Source organism: Schistocerca nitens, chromosome 11 (assembly GCF_023898315.1).
Source record: "Schistocerca nitens isolate TAMUIC-IGC-003100 chromosome 11, iqSchNite1.1, whole genome shotgun sequence".
NCBI lineage: Eukaryota > Metazoa > Arthropoda > Insecta > Orthoptera > Acrididae > Schistocerca > Schistocerca nitens.
In genome coordinates this window covers 200,527,372-200,551,661 of record NC_064624.1, presented here as the reverse complement: position 1 = coordinate 200,551,661, position 24,290 = coordinate 200,527,372, and the positions used below count along the sequence as shown (strand labels likewise).

At 42.2% G+C, this 24,290-nt stretch overlaps 1 protein-coding gene across 1 annotated transcript in view; it reads left to right on the top strand.

Moving 5' to 3' along the window:
* The window catches only part of LOC126212778 (uncharacterized), a 30,787-nt gene extending 8,815 nt beyond the window's left edge, over positions 1-21,972 (top strand). Inside the window, exons 2-4 of the mRNA XM_049940182.1 lie at positions 4,366-4,511; positions 13,589-13,838; positions 21,822-21,972. Coding sequence (XP_049796139.1) covers positions 4,376-4,511; positions 13,589-13,838; positions 21,822-21,972 — 537 coding nt within the window. The 5' untranslated portion in view covers positions 4,366-4,375. The remainder of the gene's footprint in view (positions 1-4,365; positions 4,512-13,588; positions 13,839-21,821) is intronic.
* The last annotated feature ends 2,318 nt before the right edge of the window (positions 21,973-24,290 follow it).

Genomic DNA, 24,290 nt, shown 5'->3' with positions numbered 1-24,290 from the left:
AAAAGTGTCGTAGCTCGTGATGCTCAGATAGACAGACTACATTCATCCAGTATTTGAAAATGTGAGCACTTAGTGACCTGCAACCAACTTTACACGTTATGTGAAACTTTTACCAGACATTTTCTTCCTGGCATTCTTCACAAAATGATGAGAGGAACAAAGTTTTGCACTTGCTGCATTTTCACTGTTCTTGCAGGAAAACCGCTACGTCAGACACGGCGTTTTAATTTATTGCTTCTTTACTACTTACTCTACTAGCAACGAATTTGGCAGAGAGCATTCTTGTATACCACCGAATGTACTTGCAAAAATATATCGTTGGTCGACACATAGTTCGAGAGTCATAAATAACTGCCACATCGTGCATGGTGTTTTAATTTGTTACTCCTTTACTACTAACTGTATACATATGTGAGATGTACATCTCTGGGCAAAGCCACGAATATAAAGCCCCTCCTAAACCCGTGGATCGATTTCAGCCAAATTTGGCAATCTGGAAAGAAATAGTTCGTGGCTAAGAACCAGCAACCTCCTATCGGAGTGGAGGGGGGTGGGGGAGGGGGACAATGGAGAGAGAGGAGGGAGGAGGTGATGGGTAGGCAGACAGAGGAAGTCAGGAGATGGACAGACATCGGGAAAGGGAGGAGTTAAATTCACAGGAGAGTGGAATAAATACATACACAGGCTATGCCAGGACCTCGGCTAACTGTATCTAATATTTTAGTCTTTCCATTTTTTCAAAAATTGCTGTACTATGGAGGTTAATATGCAGACTGAACAATCCACATACAGATAATCAGGAGCTTGTTGTAATTGTAATAAGAACTACAACACAGTCACTGTGTTTCACTGAGACAAAATGCCAAGACTTTGTAAGAAAAATTTTCATATTATTATTATTTATTATTATTATTATTATTACAAATTTGGACATGTGATGTACAAGGATCATTCAATAATTGGAGAGACAAACTGATCTGGGGAAAAAAAACTGTTAGCAGGGCAAGTTTGGTACTTTTATGGATTTAAGTTACCATCATTGGGATGGTTTGTACAGAAACCAGATGGCAGTTATAAGAGTCGAGGGACATGAAAGGGAAGCAGTGGTTGGGAAGGGAGTAAGACAGGGTTGTAGCCTCTCCCCGATGTTGTTAAATCTGTATATTGAGCAAGCAGTAAAGGAAACAAAAGAAAAATTCGGAGTAGGTATTAAAATCCATGGAGAAGAAATAAAAACTTTGAGGTTCACCGATGACATTGTAATTCTGTCAGAGACAGCAAAGGACTTGGAAGAGCAGTTGAATGGAATGGACAGTGTCTTGAAAGTAGGATATAAGATGAACATCAACAAAAGCAAAACGAGGATAATGGAATGTAGTCAAATTAAATCGGGTGATGCTGAGGGGATTAGATTAGGAAATGAGACACTTAAAGTAGTAAAGGAGCTTTGCTATTTAGGGAGTAAAATAACTGATGATGGTCGAAGTAGAGAGGATATAAAATGTAGACTGGTAATGGCAAGGAAAGAGTTTCTGAAGAAGAGAAATTTGTTAACGTCGAGTATAGATTTAAGTGTCAGGAAGTCGTTTCTGAAAGTATTTGTATGGAGTGTAGCCATGTATGGAAGTGAAACATGGACGATAAATAGTTTGGACAAGAAGAGAATAGAAGCTGTCGAAATGTGGTGCTACAGAAGAATGCTCAAGATTAGATGGGTAGATCACATAACTAATGAGGAAGTATTGAATAGGATTGGGGAGAAGGGAAGTTTGTGGCACAACTTGACCAGAAGAAGGGATCGGTTGGTAGGACATGTTCTGAGGCTTCAAGGGATCACCAATTTAGTATTGGAGGGCAGCGTGGAGGGTAAAAATCGTAGAGGGAGACCAAGAGATGAATACACTAAGTAGATTCAGAAGGATGTAGGTTGCAGCAGGTAATGGGAGATGAAGTTTGCACAGGATAGAGTAGCATGGAGAGCTGCATCAAACCAGTCTCAGGACTGAAGACCACAACAACAAACAACATTGGGATGAGCCCTGATCAGCTGATGTGTCAATATTGTTTTGTTTATAACCTTGAAAATACATTTCTACATCTATATCCATACTCTGCAAGCCACCTGGCAGTGTGTGGCGGAGGGTACTTTGAGTACCTCTATCGGTTCTCCCTTCTATTCCAGTCTCGTATTGTTCTTGGAAAGAAAGATTGTCGGTATGCCTCTGTGTGGGCTCTAATCTCTCTGAGTTTATCCTCACGGTCTCTTCGAGAGATATACATAGGAGGGAGCAATATACTGCTGGACTCTTCGGTGAAGGTATGTTCTGGAAACTTCAACAAAAGCCCGTACCGAGCTACTGAGCGTCTCTCCTGCAGAGTCTTCCACTGGAGTTTATCTATCATCTCCGTAACGCTTTCGCGACTACTAAATGATCCTGTAATGAAGCGCGCTGCTCTCCGTTCGATCTTCTCTATCGACCCTATCTGGTACGGATCCCACACTGGTGAGCAATATTCGAGCAGTGGGCGAACAAGTGGACTGTAACCTACTTCCTTTGTTTTCGGATTGCATTTCCTTAGGACTCTTCCAATGAATCTCAGTCTGACATCTGCTTTACCGACGATCAAACTTATATGATCATTCCATTTTAAATCTCTCCTAATGCCTACTCCCAGATAATTTATGGAATTAACTGCTTCCAGTTCCTGACCTGCTATATTGTAGCTAAATGATAAGGGATCTTTCTTTCTATGTATTCACAGCACATTACACTTGTCTACATTGAGATTCAATTGCCATTCACTGCATGGTGCGTCAATTCGCGGCAGATCCTCCTGCATTTCAGTACAATTTTCCATTGTTACAACCTGTCGATATACCACAGCATCAACCGCAAAAAGCCTCAGTGAACTTCCTATGTTACCCACAATGTCATTTATGTACACTGTGAATAGCAACGGTCCTACGACAATCCCCTGCGGCACACCTGAAATCACTCTTACTTTGGAAGACTTCTCTCCATTGAGAATGACAAGATGACAAGTCCGCTTGAAACATCCACATTAGTTGAAAAATGGTCTGTTATTTGTTCTTTACTTGCTGAAGACGAGAAACCATACTGTAGAATGTCTAAAGCTTATGGTGAAGGTTGTGTGAATCGTGCAAATTGTTACAAGTGGGTGGGGCAGTTCAAAAATGGTCGCGACTCAGTGACTGACGAACACCATTCTGGTCGACCAGTTGCAGTTTCAACTCCCTCACTTGAAAGTCGAATTGATGACATTATTCGTGTGGACCGCAGTGTGATTGTGGACATGATAGTTGATAAGGCTCAAGTTAGTGCTGGTGCAGTTCATAACATTATCTGTAACAACCTGAACGACCGCAAAACGTGTGCAAGATGGGTCCCAAAGGAGCTGATGCGGCTACACAAGGAAACAAGGTTGAGAGTGTGCACAGAGCTATGAAAGAGAAGGTGAGTACATCCTCAACAAAATTTTAACTTGCGGTGAAACTTAGATTCACTATTATGTGCCAGAATCAAAAAGACAATGCATGGAGTGGAAGCACACCAACCCACCTGTGAAGGAAAAATTCAAAACACAAGCATCAGCAGGAAGAGTCATGTTGACGGTGCTTTGGGACGCTGAAGGTCCAGTTTTTTTTTTATTATCTCGAAGAGCAGTGTATAACGAACAGCCAATATTACTCCTATTTGCTTTCGAACAAGGTGAAGCCAGCCACGAGGGAGAGATGTCGTGGATCTCAGAAGAGAGGTGTGATTCTCCAGCAAAACAACGCACGTCCTCGTATTGCTCAACCAACCCGTGAAACCGTCGACAAAATGGGCTGGGAAGTACTGCCTCATCCCCCTTGTAGTCCTGATTTAGCACCTGGTGCACTGAAGGAGGCATTACATGGGAAGAGGTTTCAGGACAACAAGGACGTGAAAAAGTTTGTGGGAAATTGGTTGAAACATCAAGATAAAGAGTTATTTGTAGCCAGAATAAAAAATCTTGTAGCCCGTTGGAACAAGTGCATAAATGTTCAAGGGGGTTATGTTGAAAAGTAGGAAAAGTATTGTTTTGTAAAAATACACACTTTTTTCTTGAGACCAATTTGTCTCTTTTAATTATTGAATTACCCTCATATTATATGATATTGCCTGAGTTGTGAATCAGTTTGAAGCAGTAGCATGGAAATTATAGCATAATAAACATGTACACTAGTAATAGCATGGGGCCAGCAGTTTTCAACTGTTACTACTGTATTAATACCATTTCTTGCAGAAGCCATAAATTTGATGATTGCATGCAAATTAAATAAACAGAAAAAAGTAACAGCTATATCTGCATGTCTCTTAGGTTCAAATACATGGGAACTCGCAGCACACACATGGAGCGCGTGCACAAGGACCAGATCATCTCGTCCAAGTCGGAGCGGAGCTCAGAGCAGGCAGAGCTGAGGCATTACCCAGATGATGCGTCCACCGGCAAAGACTCTCACCACAGTGAGTGCCTCTCCTGTGCTTCCTTTCTTCTTCTTCTTCTTCTCTCTCTCTCTCTCTCTCTCTCTCTCTCTCTCTCTCTCTCTCTCTCTCTCTCTCTCTTTTTTCTGTCATCAACTGTCACGATCAGTTTGGTGGAGCTCTTGTTGCTATCGCTTCTTTCCATTACCATCTTCATTTTGGTGCAGCTGCTCGGTCCTAAATCAACAATGACCTACCCCAGCAATTCCTTTGCTTTACAATCCTTTCAGCTACAGTTATCTTTCCCCTATATAGGATGTAGCAAAAAAATCATCCAATTTGGCACGTCTACATTTCTGAAACTAGTAAACATATACGAGGGCTGTTTTTTTTCTTCTACCTCCGATTGGCTGTAAATAAAAGAAAAATGTACAGAAAATAATAATTTTATTACCAAAAGTACAGTAAAGTCTTAACTTATTTTTCTACATAATCGCCAAAACAATTGAGGCACTTGTCATACCGTGACACAAGCTTTTCGACGTCTTCCTCGGAGAATGTTGCCGCCAGTGAGAACAGGCAAGTCTTGACGGCGTCCTGAAGTTCTTCGTTAGTAGCGAAGCGCTGCCCACCTAACCGTGACTTCAGTTCTCGGAACAGGTGATAATCACTTGGTGCTAGGTCCGGGCTGTACGGTGGATGTTCAAAAACTTCCCATTTAAACTCTTTGAGGAGGTCTTTTGTCGTGTCGGCACTGTGTGGTCGGGCGCTGTCACGGATCAAAACAACGCCAGACGAAAGCATTCCTCTGCGTTTGTTTTCAATGGCTCTGCGGAGACGACGTAAAGTTTCACAATAAACTTACTCGCTTATCGTCGTAGCTTGCTCCGTAAAGTCCACCAGCAGCACGCCTTTATGGTCCCAAAACACAGTCGCCATTGTTTTTCTTATCGTCAGTGAATGTTTAAACTTTTTTGGCTTGCTTGGGGAAGCTGCGTGCATCCACTGCTTTTATTGTTCCTCTGTTTCGTGACTGTCATAGAGGACCCACGTTTCATCGACAGTAACAATCGACTTCAAAAAAATGTTTCCCTCATTGGCATAACGTGTGACAAACGATAATACTGACGCCATCCTTTGCATTTTGTGGTCGGTACTCAGCGTTTTTGGGATCCGACGTGCACACAATTTCCGATAGCCTGGGTCTCGAGTCACAATTGTGTACAAAGCAGATCTCAAAATGTCTGGAAATCCGTCAGACAGTTCGCTAATTGTAAACCTTCGTTTGCATCTCACCTCCCGATCGACATGCTCGACGAGGCCTACAGTGGTGACAGACTTGCGACCTTGTCCACCTTCGTCACGGAGGTCCGTTCGTCCTTCTTTAAATTTTCGACACCATTCCCGAACACTACTGTCACTCGTAACGTCGTTAACATACACATTGCTCGTTCTGTGACGGATTTCTGCAGCACTACATCATTCTGCTTGCAGAAAACAGATTACACTGCCACGTTTACACGGACGTAGCTCGGCTACGACTGACAAACTGCAGGTGAAAACGGCAGAGGTTGTGGTGGGGGAGCTGCGCAATCGCATCATGTGCAGGTCCGGCCCCTCCCTACCTCTTACTTGCTTTTTTGTTTTATCATGAATGGGAAACTCGGTTTTTTTCATACCTTTTCATAGTTGTTCAATATGCCCCCTTGAGATGCAAGGCAAATGTCAGAGCGGTACTCAAATTGTTCCCACACTGCAGCCAGCATGTCTCGAGTTACAGCTTTCACAGCTGTTATGTGATGACTCAGTTCATTCAATGTTGTTGATAACAGAGGCACATAAACAGAGTCTTTCGTAAACCCCCACAAGAAATAATCACATACAGTCAGGCCCAAATTGCTTAGTAATACTTCGATTTAAAAATTCCCGCACTTACTTCCAGATGCCAGTGTGGCGGTGCCCCATCCAATGGTAAATGAAGTCATTCGAATCGGTCTCAAACTGTAGGAAAAGAAAGTTCTCAAGTATATCAAGATATGTGCTTCCTGTAACAGTGTTCTCGGCAAAGAAAAATGGACCGTACACCTTTTTCAGTGAAACTGCACAAAACACATTACATTTTGGAGAGTTCCTTCGTGTTATACAGCTTTATGTGGTTGTTCCATACCCCATATTCTCACATTATGGTGGTTCACCTTTCCATTTAAATTGAATGTTGCCTCGTCACTAAACACTAAGCGTGGAGAAAAACTTGTCATCCTCCATCTTGCCGAGAATGAAATTACAGAACTCAACACGTTCTTCACCCCCCACCCCCCACCCCCCTCCACCCCACCTTCATGAAAAGCTTGCAGTAACTGAATTTTGCGTGGTTTCGCATCTAAACGTCGATGTAACACATGCCAACCAGACATCGGGAGCTTGTTGAGCTGTCGAGATGCGCAGCGAATGGGTTTCAGCGGTCTTCCTGCGGACTCCTTGTGACACTATGGTGGATGCGTTCGACGTCTGTCAGAAACTCGGTGATGGGGGACGGCCTGGTAATTTGCCTTTACACGATCAACCTGTTTCGCGGAATTGTTCTTGTCATCGTCTAATGCTTTGTGCTGTCGGAAGATCCGCACCACGCCTAGTACGAAAGTCACTGTGCAAAACGTAGAACATGAAACACTTTCTGTTATCCTAGGGCAGACACTGTTGCTACCTAGCACGAACGATGTAAAACTTGGGTGTTTGCTCTTTGCAACAGTAGGTTGTTCACGATCATATCTCAAATAACATAATAGGTGTGATTTAAAAAAAAAAAAAATCAGATGATTTGTTTTGCTACACTCTGTATCTTCCACACAATTCTGTTCTTTCTTCTATATTGCACATTTTTTCTAATTTAGTAGTTGCCAAATGTTTTCAGTCTGTACTCACTAATCCCACCTGATGATGTCCTGTAACATGACATTTCAAAGAAATGTAATCTTTCCAGTTATCACCTCCCTATTGTACGTGTCTCGCCGCATAGGGGCAGTTGTTCTCTGACGATAGCTTCTCATGTCATGTGCCAGATTTTCTCATTGTGGCTGATCAATTGTGTGCTTACAGGTGTTCACCCAGGTTGTCGTTTTTATTTCGTGCACAGCGTTTTGGTGTCCCATTCATTGTTGATGCAAGTTGTTCTGTTGTGTGTATTCACTGCCTGGACTGCAACCAGACTGAGAAGTATAGACACTGTCGCGCCACGGTTTATAGCAGAGTTAGACTCATGACATCTGTAACATCCATTGGTGCTCTTTTGTTCTTCAAAGCCTGCAGCTGTGTTCACAAAATGTGCATTCTCTCAGCCTTTCCCAGCTCTGGTAAATTGCTAAGTGGGTTTAAGGCTTCCATTCAGTCCCTTGTTGACCATTCTGCTATGGCAGTTGAGGACAGCTAAACAAGAGCAGAAGTTTTAAATTTCACATTCAAGAAATCGTTCAGACGGCATAATCGTGCGAACATACTGACATTTGACCATCTGACAGGCTCCTGTATGGACAACATAGTAATAAGCACCCCCTAACTTACAGAAACATCTGTAAGGTTTAAAAGCAAATAAATCACCAGCTCCAGATGGAATCCCAATTCGGTTTTACAGAGAGCAGCCTTCGGCATTGGTCCCTTGCCTAACCTGCGTATCATGAACCTCTTGCCAGCACAAAGTCCCCAGGTGACTGGAAAAAAGTTCAGGTAACTCCGGTATATAAGAAGGGTAGAGGAAAGTACTTGCAAAATTACAGACCAATATCCCTAACTTCTGTTTGCGGCAGAATCCTTGAACATATTCTCAGTTCGAATATAATAATCTTTCTTGAAACTGAGACTCTAATGTCCACGAATCTGCACGGTTTTAGGAAGCATCGTTTGTGCAGCTTGCTCTTTTTCTCACATGATATACTCGAACTGTTGATGAACAGCAATGGGCAGATACCATATTTCTAGATTTCTGGAAAGCATTTGACATAGTGCCTCATTGCTGGCTGTTAATGAAGGTATGAGCTTATGGTATAAGTTGACAGAAATGTGAGTAGCTCGAAGACTTTTTAAATGGAACCGAATATGTTGTCCTCAGCCGTTAGTGTTTATCAGAGACAAGCGTATTATCAATAGTGCCCCAGGGAAGTATGATAGGACTGCTATTATTTTCTATATACATAAATGATTTGGCTACCAGAATGGGCAGCAGTTTGCCGTTGTTGGCTAATGATGCTGTGGTGTACGGTAAGGTGTCAAAGTTGAGTGGCTGTAGGAAGAAGCAAGACAAGTGGACAAAATTTCCAGTTGGTGTGATGAATGGCAGGTAGCCCTAAATGTGGAAAAATGTAAGTTAATGCAGATGAGTAGGAAGATCAGACCTGTAATGTTCTGATATAGTATTACTAGTGTCCAACTTGACACAGTCAAGTCATTGAAATGTCTGGGTGTAACGTTGCAAAGCCATATAAGATGGAACCAGCATGTGAGAACTGTGGCAGGGAAGATGAATGGTTGACTTTGATTTATTGGGAGAATTTTAGGAAAGAGTAGTTCGCCTGTAAAGGAGACCAGCATATATGATGCTTGTGCAACCTATTCTTGAGTACTGCTAGAAGGTTTGGGATCCGCACCAGGTGGCATTGAAGGAAGACAATGAAGAAATTCAGAGGCGGGCTGCTAGGTTTGTTAGCGGTAGGTTCGAACAACACTTTAAGTCCAGAATGAGATTTTCACTCTGCAGAGGAGTGTGCGCTGCAATGAAATTCCCTGGCAGATTAAAACTGTGTGCTGGATCGAGACTCCTGACTTTGAGTCTCAGTCCGGCACACAGTTTTAATCTGCCAGGAAGTTTCAACACTTTAAGTGTTACGGAGATGCTTTGGGAACTCAAACTGGAATCCCTGTAGGGGAGGTGGTGGTCTTTTTGAAAAACACTATTGAGAAAATTTAGAGAACCGGCATTTGAAGCTGACTGCAGAACGATTCTACTGCCGCCGAGATACATTGTGCATAAGGATCACAAAGATAAAATACAAGAAATTAGGCTGATACGGAGGCATTTAGTCGGTCGTTTTTCCTTACTCTATTTGGAAGTGGAACAGGAAAGAAAATGGCTAGTAATGGTACAGAATACCCTCTGCCACACACTGTATGGTGGCTGCAGAGTATCTATGTAGATGTAGGTGTAGATGTAGATGTAGACAAGATTGTATTAAATTGGGTGCTGCTCCCCAAGTGGCATTGAAAATTAAACCATTGTCCCTGTTTATTCAGTGCTAAAGACACGTACATACAGCTCAAAAGCTTTCAGAGTAGCAGAGCCCCGCCGAACAATTACGACATCTACGAGTACTGTTAAGAAAGAGTGGGTACAAAGATCGTCATAATCAAGAACGCTGGGAAAGAGAATGAGACATAGCAGAGGCAGGGGGAGAAGACAAGAATTGCATGTTTACCTCATCCTGGCCCAATATCCAGAATTTTTGATAGACTCCTATGTCAATATGGTACCTGTTGTGCTTTGCTCTCTTCAGCAAAGGTACAAAGTCTTTTGTGTAATGTTAAAGACAGTCTAGATCTCTGGTAGCAGAGTGTGTATTGCATTCAATGCAGAAGTGGAAGCCTTATGCGAGTCAAACTATTAGAAAATGTCAAAGGGCGATATGTGAAATGTCAGCTCTCACGACTAAAACAGCCAAGAAAAGAAAATCAACTGTCGCCAAGCGCTGCCTCGGGTATAAACGTGAAACCTGACATGAGATACTATGAGATTAGTATTGGGTGCAGACGCCGAGCTTCTAGAACAGAAAGAAATCTGTTGAAATAAAGAAGGTGGAAAAGCTTATAAATGTGGACAGAGATTTCATTTTGAACAAGGCTCATGTTCCAGCAGTTAATTTATCAAGATTGTACTGGCATTTGCACCAACCAGAACTGGAGAAATCATGAAAGAATGTATCTGTTTCACAGGCAGAAGGTCTGTATTGGCTCTGAAAAGCTAAAGAGCGTCAAAGGGTGTAGTGAGCAGCAGGAGTCAAACTCATTTGGCTAGAAATAACGACGCGAGACCAACAGTTGTTCACAGCGTAGTTCTAGGCCAGGCAGTGTGTGCACATAACAGCACAACTTTGCAGCAGCTGAAGGAGACTGGGTTGGTCGTCAAAAACTGTGCATAAAATAAAAAAAAAACTTACTGGCTGAACACCCCATGTTTAATTAGCTTTTCATGAACTGAAAATTCTTTTTCTGCTCTGTAGGATTATATAGCAAAATATAGCAAAATAACAGATGAAGGTCGTAGTAGAGAGGATATAAAATGTAAATTGGCTATGGCAAGGAGAGCATTTCTGAAGAAGAGAAATTTGATAACATCGAGTATAGATTTAAGTGTCAGGAAGTCTTTTCTGAAAGTATTTGTATGGATTGTAGCTGTGTATGGATGTGAAACATGGATGATAAATAGTTCAGACAAGAAAATAATAGAAGCTTTAGAAATGTGGTGCTGCAGAAGAATGCTGAAGATTAGATGGGTAGATCACATAACTAATGAGGAGGTACTGAATAGAATTGAGGAGCAGAGAAATTTGTGGCACAACTTGACTAGAGGAAGGGATCGGTTGGTAGGACATGTTCTGAGGCATCCAGGGATCACCAATTTAGTACTGGAGGGCAGTGTGGATGGAAAAAATCGTAGAGAGAGACCAAAAGATGAATAGACTAAGCATATTCATAAGGATGTAGGGTGCAGTAGTTACTTGGAGATGAAGAAACTTGCACAGGATAGAGTAGCATGGAGAGCTGCATCAAACCAGTCTCTGGACCGAAGACCACAACAACAACAACCACAACAACAAACAACAGTATTATATTTTTGAGTGTTAGCAGCTTTTAAATTATGTAGAATTCCATTGTGCAGTCCTTGCTATGACTTTTTTGCCTGTACATTCCTTATTAATTCTGGTCCTAAGACAGCAAAATTCATCCACTTCTTAAAGGTTTTTTCATCACAGTATGTTGTTGAGTCACCTGGCATGTCCACCTGGTGTGCATACTATTACCTCAGTATTATTTTTGTTCATGTGTTTAACAGCTTGCCCTTGTGTCACTCTAGTTGTTTTTTGACAGTTGTTGTAGTAGTACCTAGATGTTTGCCACCACAGGTACACAATATCCAGTGCACTCCTGCTTTTTTCCCGAGCAGTTTGCGATTCTGTGCGTCTGGAAATTAATAAAAAATACTTTCCACTGGTGCCCACAGCAAGTCCCATTGTTTCGCCACTGACTGACAAGTTGTTGGCAACACTAATATGAGCATATCTGGAACAATTGAACTCTTACATTAAGAATTCAGCACATTTTGTCAGTAAATTAAATAGTGTAGTGGTCCAGCTGGACAATGTTTTAGTGCTGTTTCTTGCTCAATCCATTTCTTGTTGCTCTGCAACATTACACCTAGATATTTAACTGATGTGACTGTGAAGCGCTAGATTACTAATGCTGTATTTGCCCGTTACAGGATTATTTTTCCTACTCGTCTGCATTAACTTATATTTCTCTACATTTAGAGCCAACTGACATTTGTCCCACCAACTAGAAATTTCTTCTAAGTCATCTTCTGTCATCCTACAGTCACCCCATTACAACACATTTCTGTACACCTCAGCATTATCTGCAAACAGCCAAAGTTTGCTGTCCGTCAGGGACTTTTCCCCTGATGCCGCAGTTGCGTAGGAAGCATGCGTGAGCCGAGATTGTTGAGACTGTGCTGCAGAAGTTTCACTGAGAAGTCCTTACATGTCCTTTGTACAATTCTGATCTCTCCCCATGCTATTTCCATATTTTTGGAACCATTAAAAAAAAAATAATTTGTGGCTGTTTATTTGCTTTGGACAAAGAGGTGCGTGTCTAGCTAAAATTACAGTTCCTTACACAATTTTAAAACATTTTCCCATGTCTTATCTCTCATTGCGTTCAATGTATTAATAGTTATGCTGATTACTTTTGAAATAATAAACAGTTTACATATTTTTCCCATCTGTTTCATTTTCATTTTACTGCCCCTTATATAAGCTCTTCTGACTATTGCAGTTACTGCCTATCATTAAGATTTGAGCATAAAATTTCCACAAATATAAGAAAATATGCTGGATATAATTTGTACATATCTTAGCAGATGGCATGTTGAAATTAATAAAGTTGTATATAGTTTATTCTTAATGATTTCTCAGCTAACTTCTCCAGTAGATTTCAGTCCACACCTTTAGAAGTAAAAAAATATTGTAGCTATGATTAGGATTTTTAAAAAGTTTTCTAGTTCCCCAATATTGTAATATCAGAAATAAAAACAACCCAAAATACCTATCACTTAAATTAGGGGAGAGGGGCAACAGATGAGCAGAAATAGTAGCCATTGGCCATAATGCTGTGATAGGCAATACATGAACTATATGAAAATTAACTTCCTGGCAGATTAAAACTGTGTGCCGGACCGAGACTCAAACTCGGGATCTGTGCCTTTCGCGGGCAAGTGCTCTACCATCTGAGCTACCCAAGCATGACTCACGCCCCGTCCTCACAGCTTTAATTCCGCCAGTACCTCGTCTCCTACCTTCCAAACTTTACAGAAGGTCTCCTGCGAACCTTGCAGAAGTAGCACTCCTGGAAGAAAGGATATAGCGGACACATGGCTTAGCCACAGCCTGGGGGTTGTTTCTAGAATGAGAATCTCTCTGTACAGCGGAGTGTGCGCTAATATGAAACTTCCTGGCAGATTAAAACTGTGTGCCCGACCGAGACTCAAACTCGGGACCTTGGGTAGCTCAGTTGGTAGAGCACTTGCCCGCGAAAGGTAAATGTCCCGAGTTCGAGTCTCGGTCCGGCACACAGTTTTAATCTGCCAGGAACTTTCATATTAGCGCACACGCTGCTGTAGAGTGAAAATTTCATTATATGAAAATTGCCTGCAACTATATTTTTCAAAAAGTGTGGCTGATGGACATGGATAGAGTGCAAATTCGTGAATAATTAGTGGCATATTATCAATCTGAGTTATATTTTGTTATGTAGAAAAAAAACATTGTTCCCCATTGTAACTTATGTGCTTTTGTACATAGAGTCGGTGCCTTCGGTGGCACGGTCTCGGACCTCAGAGTACCCCAGCATATCTGACGGCCGGCAGAAGACGTCCAGAGCGGGAGTGGCGGGTGTCGGCGGTGGCTCGTTCGAGTCGGGCGCAGCCACAGAGGCCTCGGAGCTGGGCACATCCGCCGAGTCACCGCGTGAGCTGGCCTGGCCGCATTGCGCCGAACATGCTGCGGGGAAGGATGCACTGACGGCACACGGCACAAAGGACCACCCGGCCAGGTGAGGCAGAGTCCTGTGGCGTCGTTTTGGGTCCTAGAGGCTGCTGCTCTGTTTGAAGATGGGGAACAGTTACAGGAGGTGTCGACGAATTGAACAGTCGGATGAGCACAATGTTAGGACGGGTTAAAAAGTCTGGTAAAATAGCAAGGAAAAATTGTTTGTCTCATAAACAACTCACTGTTTTTCTCCTTTGAGGGGTATACATTTGGTCCAGTGATCCTCATCCCATTGGAAAAATACAGGGTGATTCAAAAAGAATACCACAACTTTAAAAATGTGTATTTAATGAAAGAAACATAATATAACCTTCTGTTATACATCATTACAAAGAGTATTTAAAAAGGTTTTTTTTTTTTTTTTTCACTCAAAAACAAGTTCAGAGATGTTCAATATGGGCCCCTCCAGACACACGAGCAATATCAACCCGATACTCCAACTCGTTCCACACTCTCTGTAGGATATCAGGTGTAACAGTTTGGATAGCTGCTGTGTGTGTGTGTGTGTGTGTGTGTGTGTGTGTGTGTGTGTGTGTGTGTGTGTGTGTGCGGATGGATATGTGTGTGTGTGTGTGTGTGTGTGTGTGTGTGTGTGTGTGTGTGCGCGCGAGTGTATACCTGTCCTTTTTTCCCCCTAGGGTAAGTCCTTCCACTCCCGGGATTGGAATGACTCCTTACCCTCTCCCGTAAAACCCACATCCTTTCGTCTTCCCCTCTTTCCTGATGAAGCAACCTTCGGTTGCGAAAGCTTGAATTTTGTGTGTATGTTTGTGTTTGTGTGTCTATCAACCTGCCAGCGCTTCCGTTTGGTAAGTCACATCATCTTTGTTTTTTTATATAGTCGGGGCACACATTTTCATCTATCCCCGTTGACGTTTGTCAAGGCCTGTAAGCAGCTAAGGGTGTTCATTTCATTGTAATGTCATTGTAACGAGCTGCATGGTCACCGATGGTATCTGTTCTTTCGGACATGTCCGAAAAGACAGATACCATCTTAGTATATATATAATCTGAGGATTATTGTTTGGGATTCCCCCCCCCCCTCCAAAAGAAAAAGAAAAAAAAATTGGCCATCACCTTACCAGCTGACAAAATGGTCTTTGCCATCTTCGGTGTCCTCTCGCTAGCCTTTGTCCAATGTTCTGGCTGCCACTTTGACTCTGGTGTGTAATGATGGATCCAGGTTTCATCAACAGTCAAAAATTGGTGCAAAAGGTTTCGTAGGTTGCGATTAAACATCGCCAGACAGTGTGTCAAAATGTTGTCCTCGTCATGCTTTCGGTCGACTGTGAGAAATCGTGGCACTCGTCTCGCACACAGCTTCTTCACAGCCAGTTCTCTGTGCAGGATATCGTGCACTCGCTCAGTAGAGATGTATACAGTCTCAAAAACCTCTCAAATTTTTATTTTGCAGTCTTGCATTATCGTATCATAGATTTTGTCAATGGTTTCCTTTGTCGTGACCTACGTGGACAGCCGAGAGCCCTTCATCTTCCGTGCTTGTCAGATGGTGATTAAATTCTATAATCCAAAGGCAAATGGTCTTCAGTGATGGTGCATGTGTTCGTGAGTTTCATCCAGTTCTGTTTTGATCTGTGCAGCAGTCCAACCCTCAAAATGAAAATGTTAAATGACATCACAAAACTTGTCTTTCTCCATTTACAATCAAAGTTGACACGCTGATGAATTTAGATGGCTGTCAACAATCAACTGTCTACTGTACATTATTAAAATTCTTTATCCAGTCCTTGGAATAATTAAGCCTACCAGCCACGAAGGTGCAAAAAAAAATGTTCCATTCTTTCGTGAAAATTTACAACATTTGTCAAACCACCCTCATTGTACGCACTGATAATAAAGCAGAGAAAGGCAAAGGTATTGGTGGGTAGCAGAAATGAGATCAGCGACAAACTTGATATCAAAATTAGGGACCACAGAGTAGATCGACACCGTAAGGAGGAAACAAGAAGCTATCTCGCAAAGGCAAGGAGGGCATTCCTCACTAACAGAGGTCTTCTAGTATGAAACATAGCTCTTAATGTGTGTATGTATGTCTGGGGGACAGTACTGTGTGGAAGTGAATTTTTGACTGTAGGAAAACTGGGGACAGAAGCGAATTGAAGTGATTATGTATGTTGTTGCTGGATTATGATGAAAGTTGCCGTATTTACTTGAATCTAAGCCGCACTTTTTTTTCCAGTTTTTGTAATCCAAAATACTGCCTTCGGCTTACAATCGAGTGCAAAGTAAGCGGAAGTTCTGAAAAATGTCGGTATGTGCCGCCACGACTAACTTCTGCCATCGAATATATGTAGCGCTACACAGGCGTGCTTTGCAGGCACAAAGATAAATACTGGCGCCAAAACCTCTGTGTCAGTAAATAAATTAAAAAAAAAAAAAAGGCAGAAGACGAGCTTTTTTTTCTCCGCCCCGAGTTTCGACCCCTGCATTGCATTGTAAGTAACCATCGCAGTAACTACAAATAGCAGTCTCTTGCCATTGTATCACTAATGAGACAATTCTCCTCTTTTTTTATCGTAAGCGGCGGTAGCGCGCACAAAAGTGAGCCATGCCGCGAGCTGCGACAGGCCGTAAACACTCATTATTAGAATGCAACAAACAATGCGTGGCACAGTACAATAATGCATTTTCAGCTTAGAGTGACGTAAACACATAATGGCACTTATCAGATCAAAGCAAAATAATCAATTGATTGAAACCAGACGAAGCACGTGAAAAAGGAAGGGAACCCGTATAATACGGACGGAGCACCTGACGCATAGCAATGGCTACCTGGTAAAGCCTAACTGCTAAGCTTACGACTCGAACCAAACTACTGTAGCTGTATCTTCATCCATTTGACATAAATTGTCTCTCGTGTTACAATGGACTAACTTTGTTTCGATTTGGAGATGCGGTCTAAAACTTCTCTCTCCCCTCGAATTTAGAGTCTCCATTTTTCAGGTGCGGCTTAGATTCGAGTGCAGCTTAGATTTGAGTAAATACGGTACCGGTAAGTGAATTGATAAGATTAGAAGTGGGAAGGTACTCTCAGGGAAGAAAGGAGGATGGAAAACATAAACTAACAGAGGGGCAGAGTCGTAGGACGTGTGGTAAGTAGGGACCTGAAAAATTCACATTTGTGATGAATCCGAATATAGATGGAATTCTGCAACAAAATGTGAAAACACAAAATTACCAAATGAGTACTATTTCATAGCGAATTGTATCCACATGTAATATTTTGTGGGGTATAGTCTGAAATAGTTTTATTTTCTGCACGAATATCCACTGAAGTGCCAAAGAAACAAGTGTCTGGCACAGTTGTTAGCTCAGTTACTGTTGCTACAATAGCAGGTTATCAAGATTTAAGTGAGTTTGAATGTGGCATTATAGCTGGCGCGCAAACGGAGGGACAGAGCGTCTCCGAGGTAGCGATGGCATGGGGATCTTCCTGTACGACAGTGTCACGAGTGTACCGTGAATATCGGGAATCTGGTAAAACGTCAAATCACCGACATCACTGCGGCTGGAAAAGACCCTGCCTGAAACTGCACCGATGACGACTGAAGAGAATCGGTCAGTGTGACAGAAGTGCAACACTTCCTCAGATTGCTCCAGATTTCAGTGCTGGCTCATCAAAAAGTGTCAGCCTGCGAACCATTCGACGAAACATCATCGATATGGGCTTTCGGAGCTGAAGGCCCACTCGTGTACCCTTGATGACTGCATGAGACAAAGCTTCAGATCTCGCCTGGGCCCGTCAACACCGACGTTGGACTGTTGATGACTGGAGACCACCTGTTGCTCGGTCGGACGAGTCTCGTTTCAAATTGTATCGAGCGGATGGACGTGTACGGGGTACGGAGACAACCTCGTGAATCCACGGACCCTGCATGTCAGCAGGGGACTGCCCAAGCTGGTCTTGGTCTACTGCCTGTCGAATCTCTGGAACAGTTCTGAAGTGAATGCCACGAAGTGGTTCCTCCATCTTCGGTATCAAATCAAAGGACTTAAGTGCGGGAAGTATGGTGGATGGTACAGTACTTCCCAGTCCCATCGACCGAACAGAGCAGCCACAGCTTGCGCTGTATGCGCCCGCTCATTGTCGTGCAAAGTGACGGGTGGGTTGCGCAGAAAGTGTCGCCGCTTCTTTCACAAAGCTGGTCATCTTATAATCAGGTCATCTTATACTCGGGTATATACGACATAGTGATTTTCTGGGGTGTCAAATGTGTATTTGTGGCTCCAGCAAACATGTATTGGGTCTGCAGGCTCCGTACTTATTGCTAGATGGTTGTAGCAGTATCACTGGAAAAGTTTTTCATTTTTAAAATCTTTATCACCTCTTGTTTTGTAGGCATTAGCTGATGCTCAAGTTCGCTGTGTTTTGTGTGCTTTTGTGCTGATTTTGTGTTAAAAATGTGTTGTGAAGAAGAGAAAAGACTTGAGCAAATGATTTACAAAGCCCTTGACATACCCGCAGGTGATGAGAATGAAATACTTGAGGATTCAGATTAAATACTTATCGTATTATTTTTACAGGTTGTGTTACGAAGGATTTTCGTGCAGATTAAATCAGGAAATCGGTCAGAGTGCGTGATTCATCTGAATGTAGTGTTGGACTGCGTATCCCTCCTGGTTTCAATTTGTATTGTACTCCACTATGAATGCTAAATTTGGTTTGTTCTTGTGTTTTGTGTGTTTATTTAGGTTTAAATTGGCTGTAAAAGAAATCTAGGAGATAGATCACTTGTTTGCTTGCTTTGGATATGTATTTGAATACTTGAACTACTTTTCATTTTTTACAATAATTATTGTTAAATTGAAGTTATATCTGTGGAATAAAATATAACGCTACCAATGTCAATATATGTATATTTAAATTAGAAAGGCCAGTAAAGTTTGAAATGTTTCGGAATTCCAGCTACGTGTTTATACACGAGAGTTAAAACTTCCAAAAACCCGCATATTTCAGCCAGTCCAAAGGTAATGGCAGCCACATGCAACACCAGCTCCGAGTGTGTTTATGAAACACAGGGAGAACTTTGTGTTAAATCTGCTTCACATTGCTCTCCACAGTTTGGATGTAGCGCATTAAATGTACCACCAAACAGCCTCCATAAAACTACAGTGAAACCCTGCTTTTACACTCTTTTCAGGGGCCTTAAAAAAAGAAAAAAAAAATGGTGCAAAATGCGGGAAAATGTAAAATGTGGGAAATAACATTATAATCTGTAAAAGTTGCATATAGGATACCCCCCTTGCACTTTATGTATGATGTATGTACATAACAGGCACCAAAAGACTTGTCGGGGAGTTGTTTACCATCTACTGAAGGTTTATTATCTAATAGAAACCGCTGATAACTGTTTGGGAAGTAGGAATGTTTGACACAATTTTATATGTCATATCAGTGTCTTTAAAAGCCTGCAGCTGTCATTCATTGTTTAAATAATAATGAAATACTGCACTATTTATGTATTTTTTCATGCTTAGCATGACGTGTTTCAAGAATTTTTTCTCTTTGTCAAGTGCAAATATGTACATAAGTATTTTGTGTGGTGTTTGAATATGTGCTGTTCTGCGTCTCTTGCTCTGTAGTCATCTTTTTGAGGTTCTCAGGTACTGTGCCTCATAAGTTTATGTAGAAAACCACACACACATGCAAACTATTGCTCACATTTTTTGTTTGTGTAACATCACAAAAAATACTTACATAAACACTGCACCTGCCAGTGAGAAAAATTCTCGAAACATGTTTTGCTCAGCGCAAATAAAATACGTAACCAGCGCTGTGTTTAAACTAAAAACATTTGAGCATCGCAAAGTGAATGACAGTGTCAAGTGACCATACGCCGAAACACGCTACATATGGTTCGACAAAGGTGTCACAATTATCACAGCAGTCATGAAACTGCATTTTCAGTGTGAAGACAGTTTGGAAGTGATTGTGACTGGTCACGATATCTTCATTTGAACGAACCTATTTACTCCCATTGAACGAACCTAGTTACTCCCGTCGGCCATCACGCCAAGTAGAGCTTGGCAGCAACGGGAGATACGGCACGAATTGTTCCAACTTTTACACATTTACTGGTTCAAATCTGCTGTGTAGAGTGCCCTGGTGTCAAGAAATCTAACCATGTAGTACTTGTAAACACTACTAAATGGCCAACATCATGCCAGTGTCATTTTTTCTCCACAAACATATTTTCGTAATGCGCAAAGTGCGGAAAAATTATAAATTTGGTGACACAAAATCGGGTGCAAATTAACATTGTGGGCATGTGAAACTTGACGGGACTGATAAAAAATGTCATAAGTGGAGGGAAAATGTTAATTCCGGGAATGTAAAAGTGGGATTATACTGTAGTTGCTAGGAGTTGAAGTTCTGTAACAGCTTTTTGATGATACGTACAGACAACTGTGTAAAATGTTTTGTCTGCTTCACTGCTCTGTTGCTTTCTATCTTTCTCAGGTCTGCTGCCCTACATCTACATCTACATACATACTCTGCAATCCACCATACGGTGCGTGGCGGAGGGTACCTCGTACCACAACTAGCATCTTCTCTCCCTGTTCCACTCCCAAACAGAATGAGGGAAAAATAACTGCCTATATGCCTCTGTACGAGCCCTAATTTCTCTTATCTTATCTTTGTGGACTTTCCGCGAAATGTAAGTTGGCGGCAGTAAAATTGTACTGGAGTCAGCCTCAAATGCTGGTTCTCGTAAATTTCCTCAGTAGCAATTCACGAAACGAACGCCTCCTTTCCTCCAGAGACTCCCACCCGAGTGCCCGAAGCATTTTCGTAACACTCGCGTGATGATCAAACCTACCAGTAACAAATCTAGCAGCCCGCCTCTGAATTGCTTCTATGTCCTCCCTCAATCCGACCTGATAGGGATCCCAAATGCTCGAGCAGTACTCGAGAATAGGTCGTATTAGTGTTTTATAAGTGGTCTCCTTTACAGATGAACATCTTCCCAAAATTGTACCAATGAACCGAAGACGACTATCCGCCATCCCCACAACTGCCATTACATGCTTGTCCCACTTCGTATCGCTCTGCAGTGTTACGCCCAAATATTTAATCAACGTGACTGTGTGAAGCGCTACACTACTAATGGAATATTCAAACATTACGGGATTCTTTTTCCTATTCATCTGCATTAATTTGCATTTATCTATATGTAGCTGCCATTCTTTTACACCAATCACAACTCCTGTCCGAGTCATCTCGTATCCTCCTACAGTCATTCAACGAAGACACCTTCCCGTACACCACAGCATCATCAGCAAACAGCTGCACATTGCTGTCCACCCTATCCAAAAGATCATTTATGTAGATAGAAAACAACAGCGGACCTACCACACTTCCCTGGGGCACTCCAGATGATACCCTCACCTCCGATGAACACTCACCATCGAGGACAACGTACTGGGCTCTATTACTTGAGAAGTCTTCGAGCCACTCACATACTTTGGAACCAATCCCATATGCTCGTACCTTAGTTAGGAGTCTGCAGTGGGGCACCGAGTCAAACGCTTTCCGGAAGTCGAGGAATATGGCATCCGTCTGATACCCTTCATCAATGGTTCGCAAGATATCGTGTGAAAAAAGGGCGAGTTGTGTTTCGCAGGAGCGATGCTTTCTAAAGCTGTGCTGATGTATGGACAGCAACTTCTCTGTCTCAAGGAAATTCACTATATTCAAACTGAGAATATGTTTGAGAATCCTGCAACAAACCGATGTTAAGGATATTGGTCTGTAATTTTGAGGATCCGTCCTTCTACCCTTCTTATATACAGGCTTCTCCTGCGCTTTTTTCCAGTCACTGGGGACTTTACGTTGGGCAAGAGATTCGCGATAAAATGCCCCTTCTGCTGTTTCTCAAACGCTTTCTTCCAGTGGGTGCAGTGTAGTAGGGGGCAGAATTTTGTCACAGCATCTTACAACAAGGTGATTCTGGTCTTGTTGCAGCGTGGCAACGACCAGTTCAGAGACGCCTACAGAACAGATGGACTGCAGCGACGAGGCGGAAGGGCTGAAGACGCACATCTCGACGGCTTTTGGTGGGCTGCTGGACCGAGCCCTCAGCAGTCACCTCGAGAGGGGACTCAGCCCAGGGTAGGTGAGGCAGTGGTTCACTCCGTATTTGCATACTTCTCTGGTGTCTACACAATTGGCACTCTAGTTTGAGCCTGGTACATTTGCGTTTACAGTAGATGTTGAAATATGCTCACTATTTTTATATACTTGAATTTAGCATATTTCATGACAGTACTCACTTTTCCGTGAAATGTTTATAAGATGATATTGGACTTTTTTGTGTTGGCTTCAGTCGTCTAGTGAAAGTATGATTCCACAATGCTGTTTCGTTGGCTGCAGAAATGTGTTTGCCTCATTTTTTGGTGCTTCAAATACCATTTCTTTGAATGTGGTTCCTTCTTGATGTTTATATAAAAAAAAGTAGTAACATAATTCATTTTTCCTGTTCACTTGCAAATTATTATAACGGCGACCTGTACATTGTTCCACCGTTACACACACCAAGAGTTCACTGCCGACTGGCTACGGTCAAAGACGACTCCAGCGTCAAAGACATTTCACACAACACACAAGCTTCCACTTGTAACCAGTCTCTTTGATATTCTTTGTCACACCTACTAATATTAATCAATATGCTGTCACTCTCAAGTATATAAGCAAATTAGCTGTACATCTGGGGCGAGTGCTAGGGAGTCTCTCTAGACCTGCCGTGTGGCGGCGCTCGGTCTGCAATCACTGACAGTGGCGACACGCGGGTCCGACGTCTACCATCGGACCGCGGCCGATTTAAAGGCTACCACCTAGCAAGTGTGGTGTCTGGCGGTGACACCACACCCTCCAATACTAAATTGGTGACCCCTTGATGCCTCAGAACGTGTCCTACCAACCGGTCCCTTCTTCTAGTCAAGTTGTGCCACAAACTCCTCTTCTCCCCAATTCTATTCAATACCTCCTCATTAGTTGTGTGATCAACCCATCTAATCTTCAGCATTCTTCTGTAGCACCACATTTCGAAAGCACCTGCTTTCCTTGGGATTGGAATTATTATATTCTTCCTGAAGTCTGAGGGAATTTCACCTGTCTCATACATCTTGTTCACCAGATGGTACAGATTGTAGAGTTTTGTCAGGACTGGCGCTCCCAAGGCCGTCAGCAGTTCTAATGGAATGTTGTCTACTCCTGGGGCCTCGTTTCGACTCAGGTCTTTCAGTGCTCTGTCAAACTCTTCACGCAGTATCTGAGATAGTGTTAGTTGAAATCACATAAGGCGATTAACAAGTTAATTCAGAGGACATTGGTGATCCAGGAGTGTTCACCACAATTACCATCAATCGTCTATAAAGGCTTCGTACAACGATACGAAATGTTGCATTTTATGGAATAATAACAGATACGCCCAAACTGTCTTCTTTCTTCTGTTTTATTTAACTTAACTTTGTTCACAGTTTTATTTCGCATTCACCACTCATTCACACTCTCATGTGGAGTATGAGCGAGTGCCCGAACCCTGACTCCCAAGTTCCAACAGTTTTGGTTGCTAGACACCAACAGTCAATATTTTGTTACTGACTCTTCTAGTTTAGCCACCGCCTCCACGAATGTTTGTTAGGCGTAAGACAATTACACACTGTTCTCTCCGGTCCGCTATTATTAAGGGTTCGCGTAAAAGTTAACGTTTTTCTCCTTTTCATGAATCGGAGCCCGCTCTCCGCGATAAAAAAAAAAACGGTCTCAATGCCGCGTCCATCGTGAGATGCGTATAGATTTGTCACGGAATTGACCGCCCTCTAGGTGTACTCAATTTAATGACCACACTTCGCTATCCGCGATTTCGTGTGCCTAAATGTCCTTTTGTTATTCTGATTGTATACCGTAGTTATTTAAAACACGCCCCTATATTTTTTCACTACACACAATTAGCACTTCTTTACTTGTTTATTTCTAAGAGTAAAGAAAAAAAAATGATGCCGTATCATCGGCTTCGTCGATATAAAGCAAAACACCTCAATATGCCCAATTTTACCTCTTCTTATAGGATCAGCTACCTTACTCATTAATTCACTACATATTATTTCCAATAACACTAAACTGATATCGCAGTTATATTTTAATTGTATTCAAAAGCATGTTATTATTATTACGACCAACCAAATCTTAACAAATCGCATGGCGTGCATTTTTAACGATAGCTTTACACTCGCCCAGCCTTTATTCGTGCAGTATTATATATAAATATACAGACAGGACCGAAAGATCGATCTCTCTGCCGTAACCAATAGAGGCAAATACGCTATTAAAGTTCCGTTACATCTACACTCCTGGAAATGGAAAAAAGAACACATTGACACCGGTGTGTCAGACCCACCATACTTGCTCCGGACACTGCGAGAGGGCTGTACA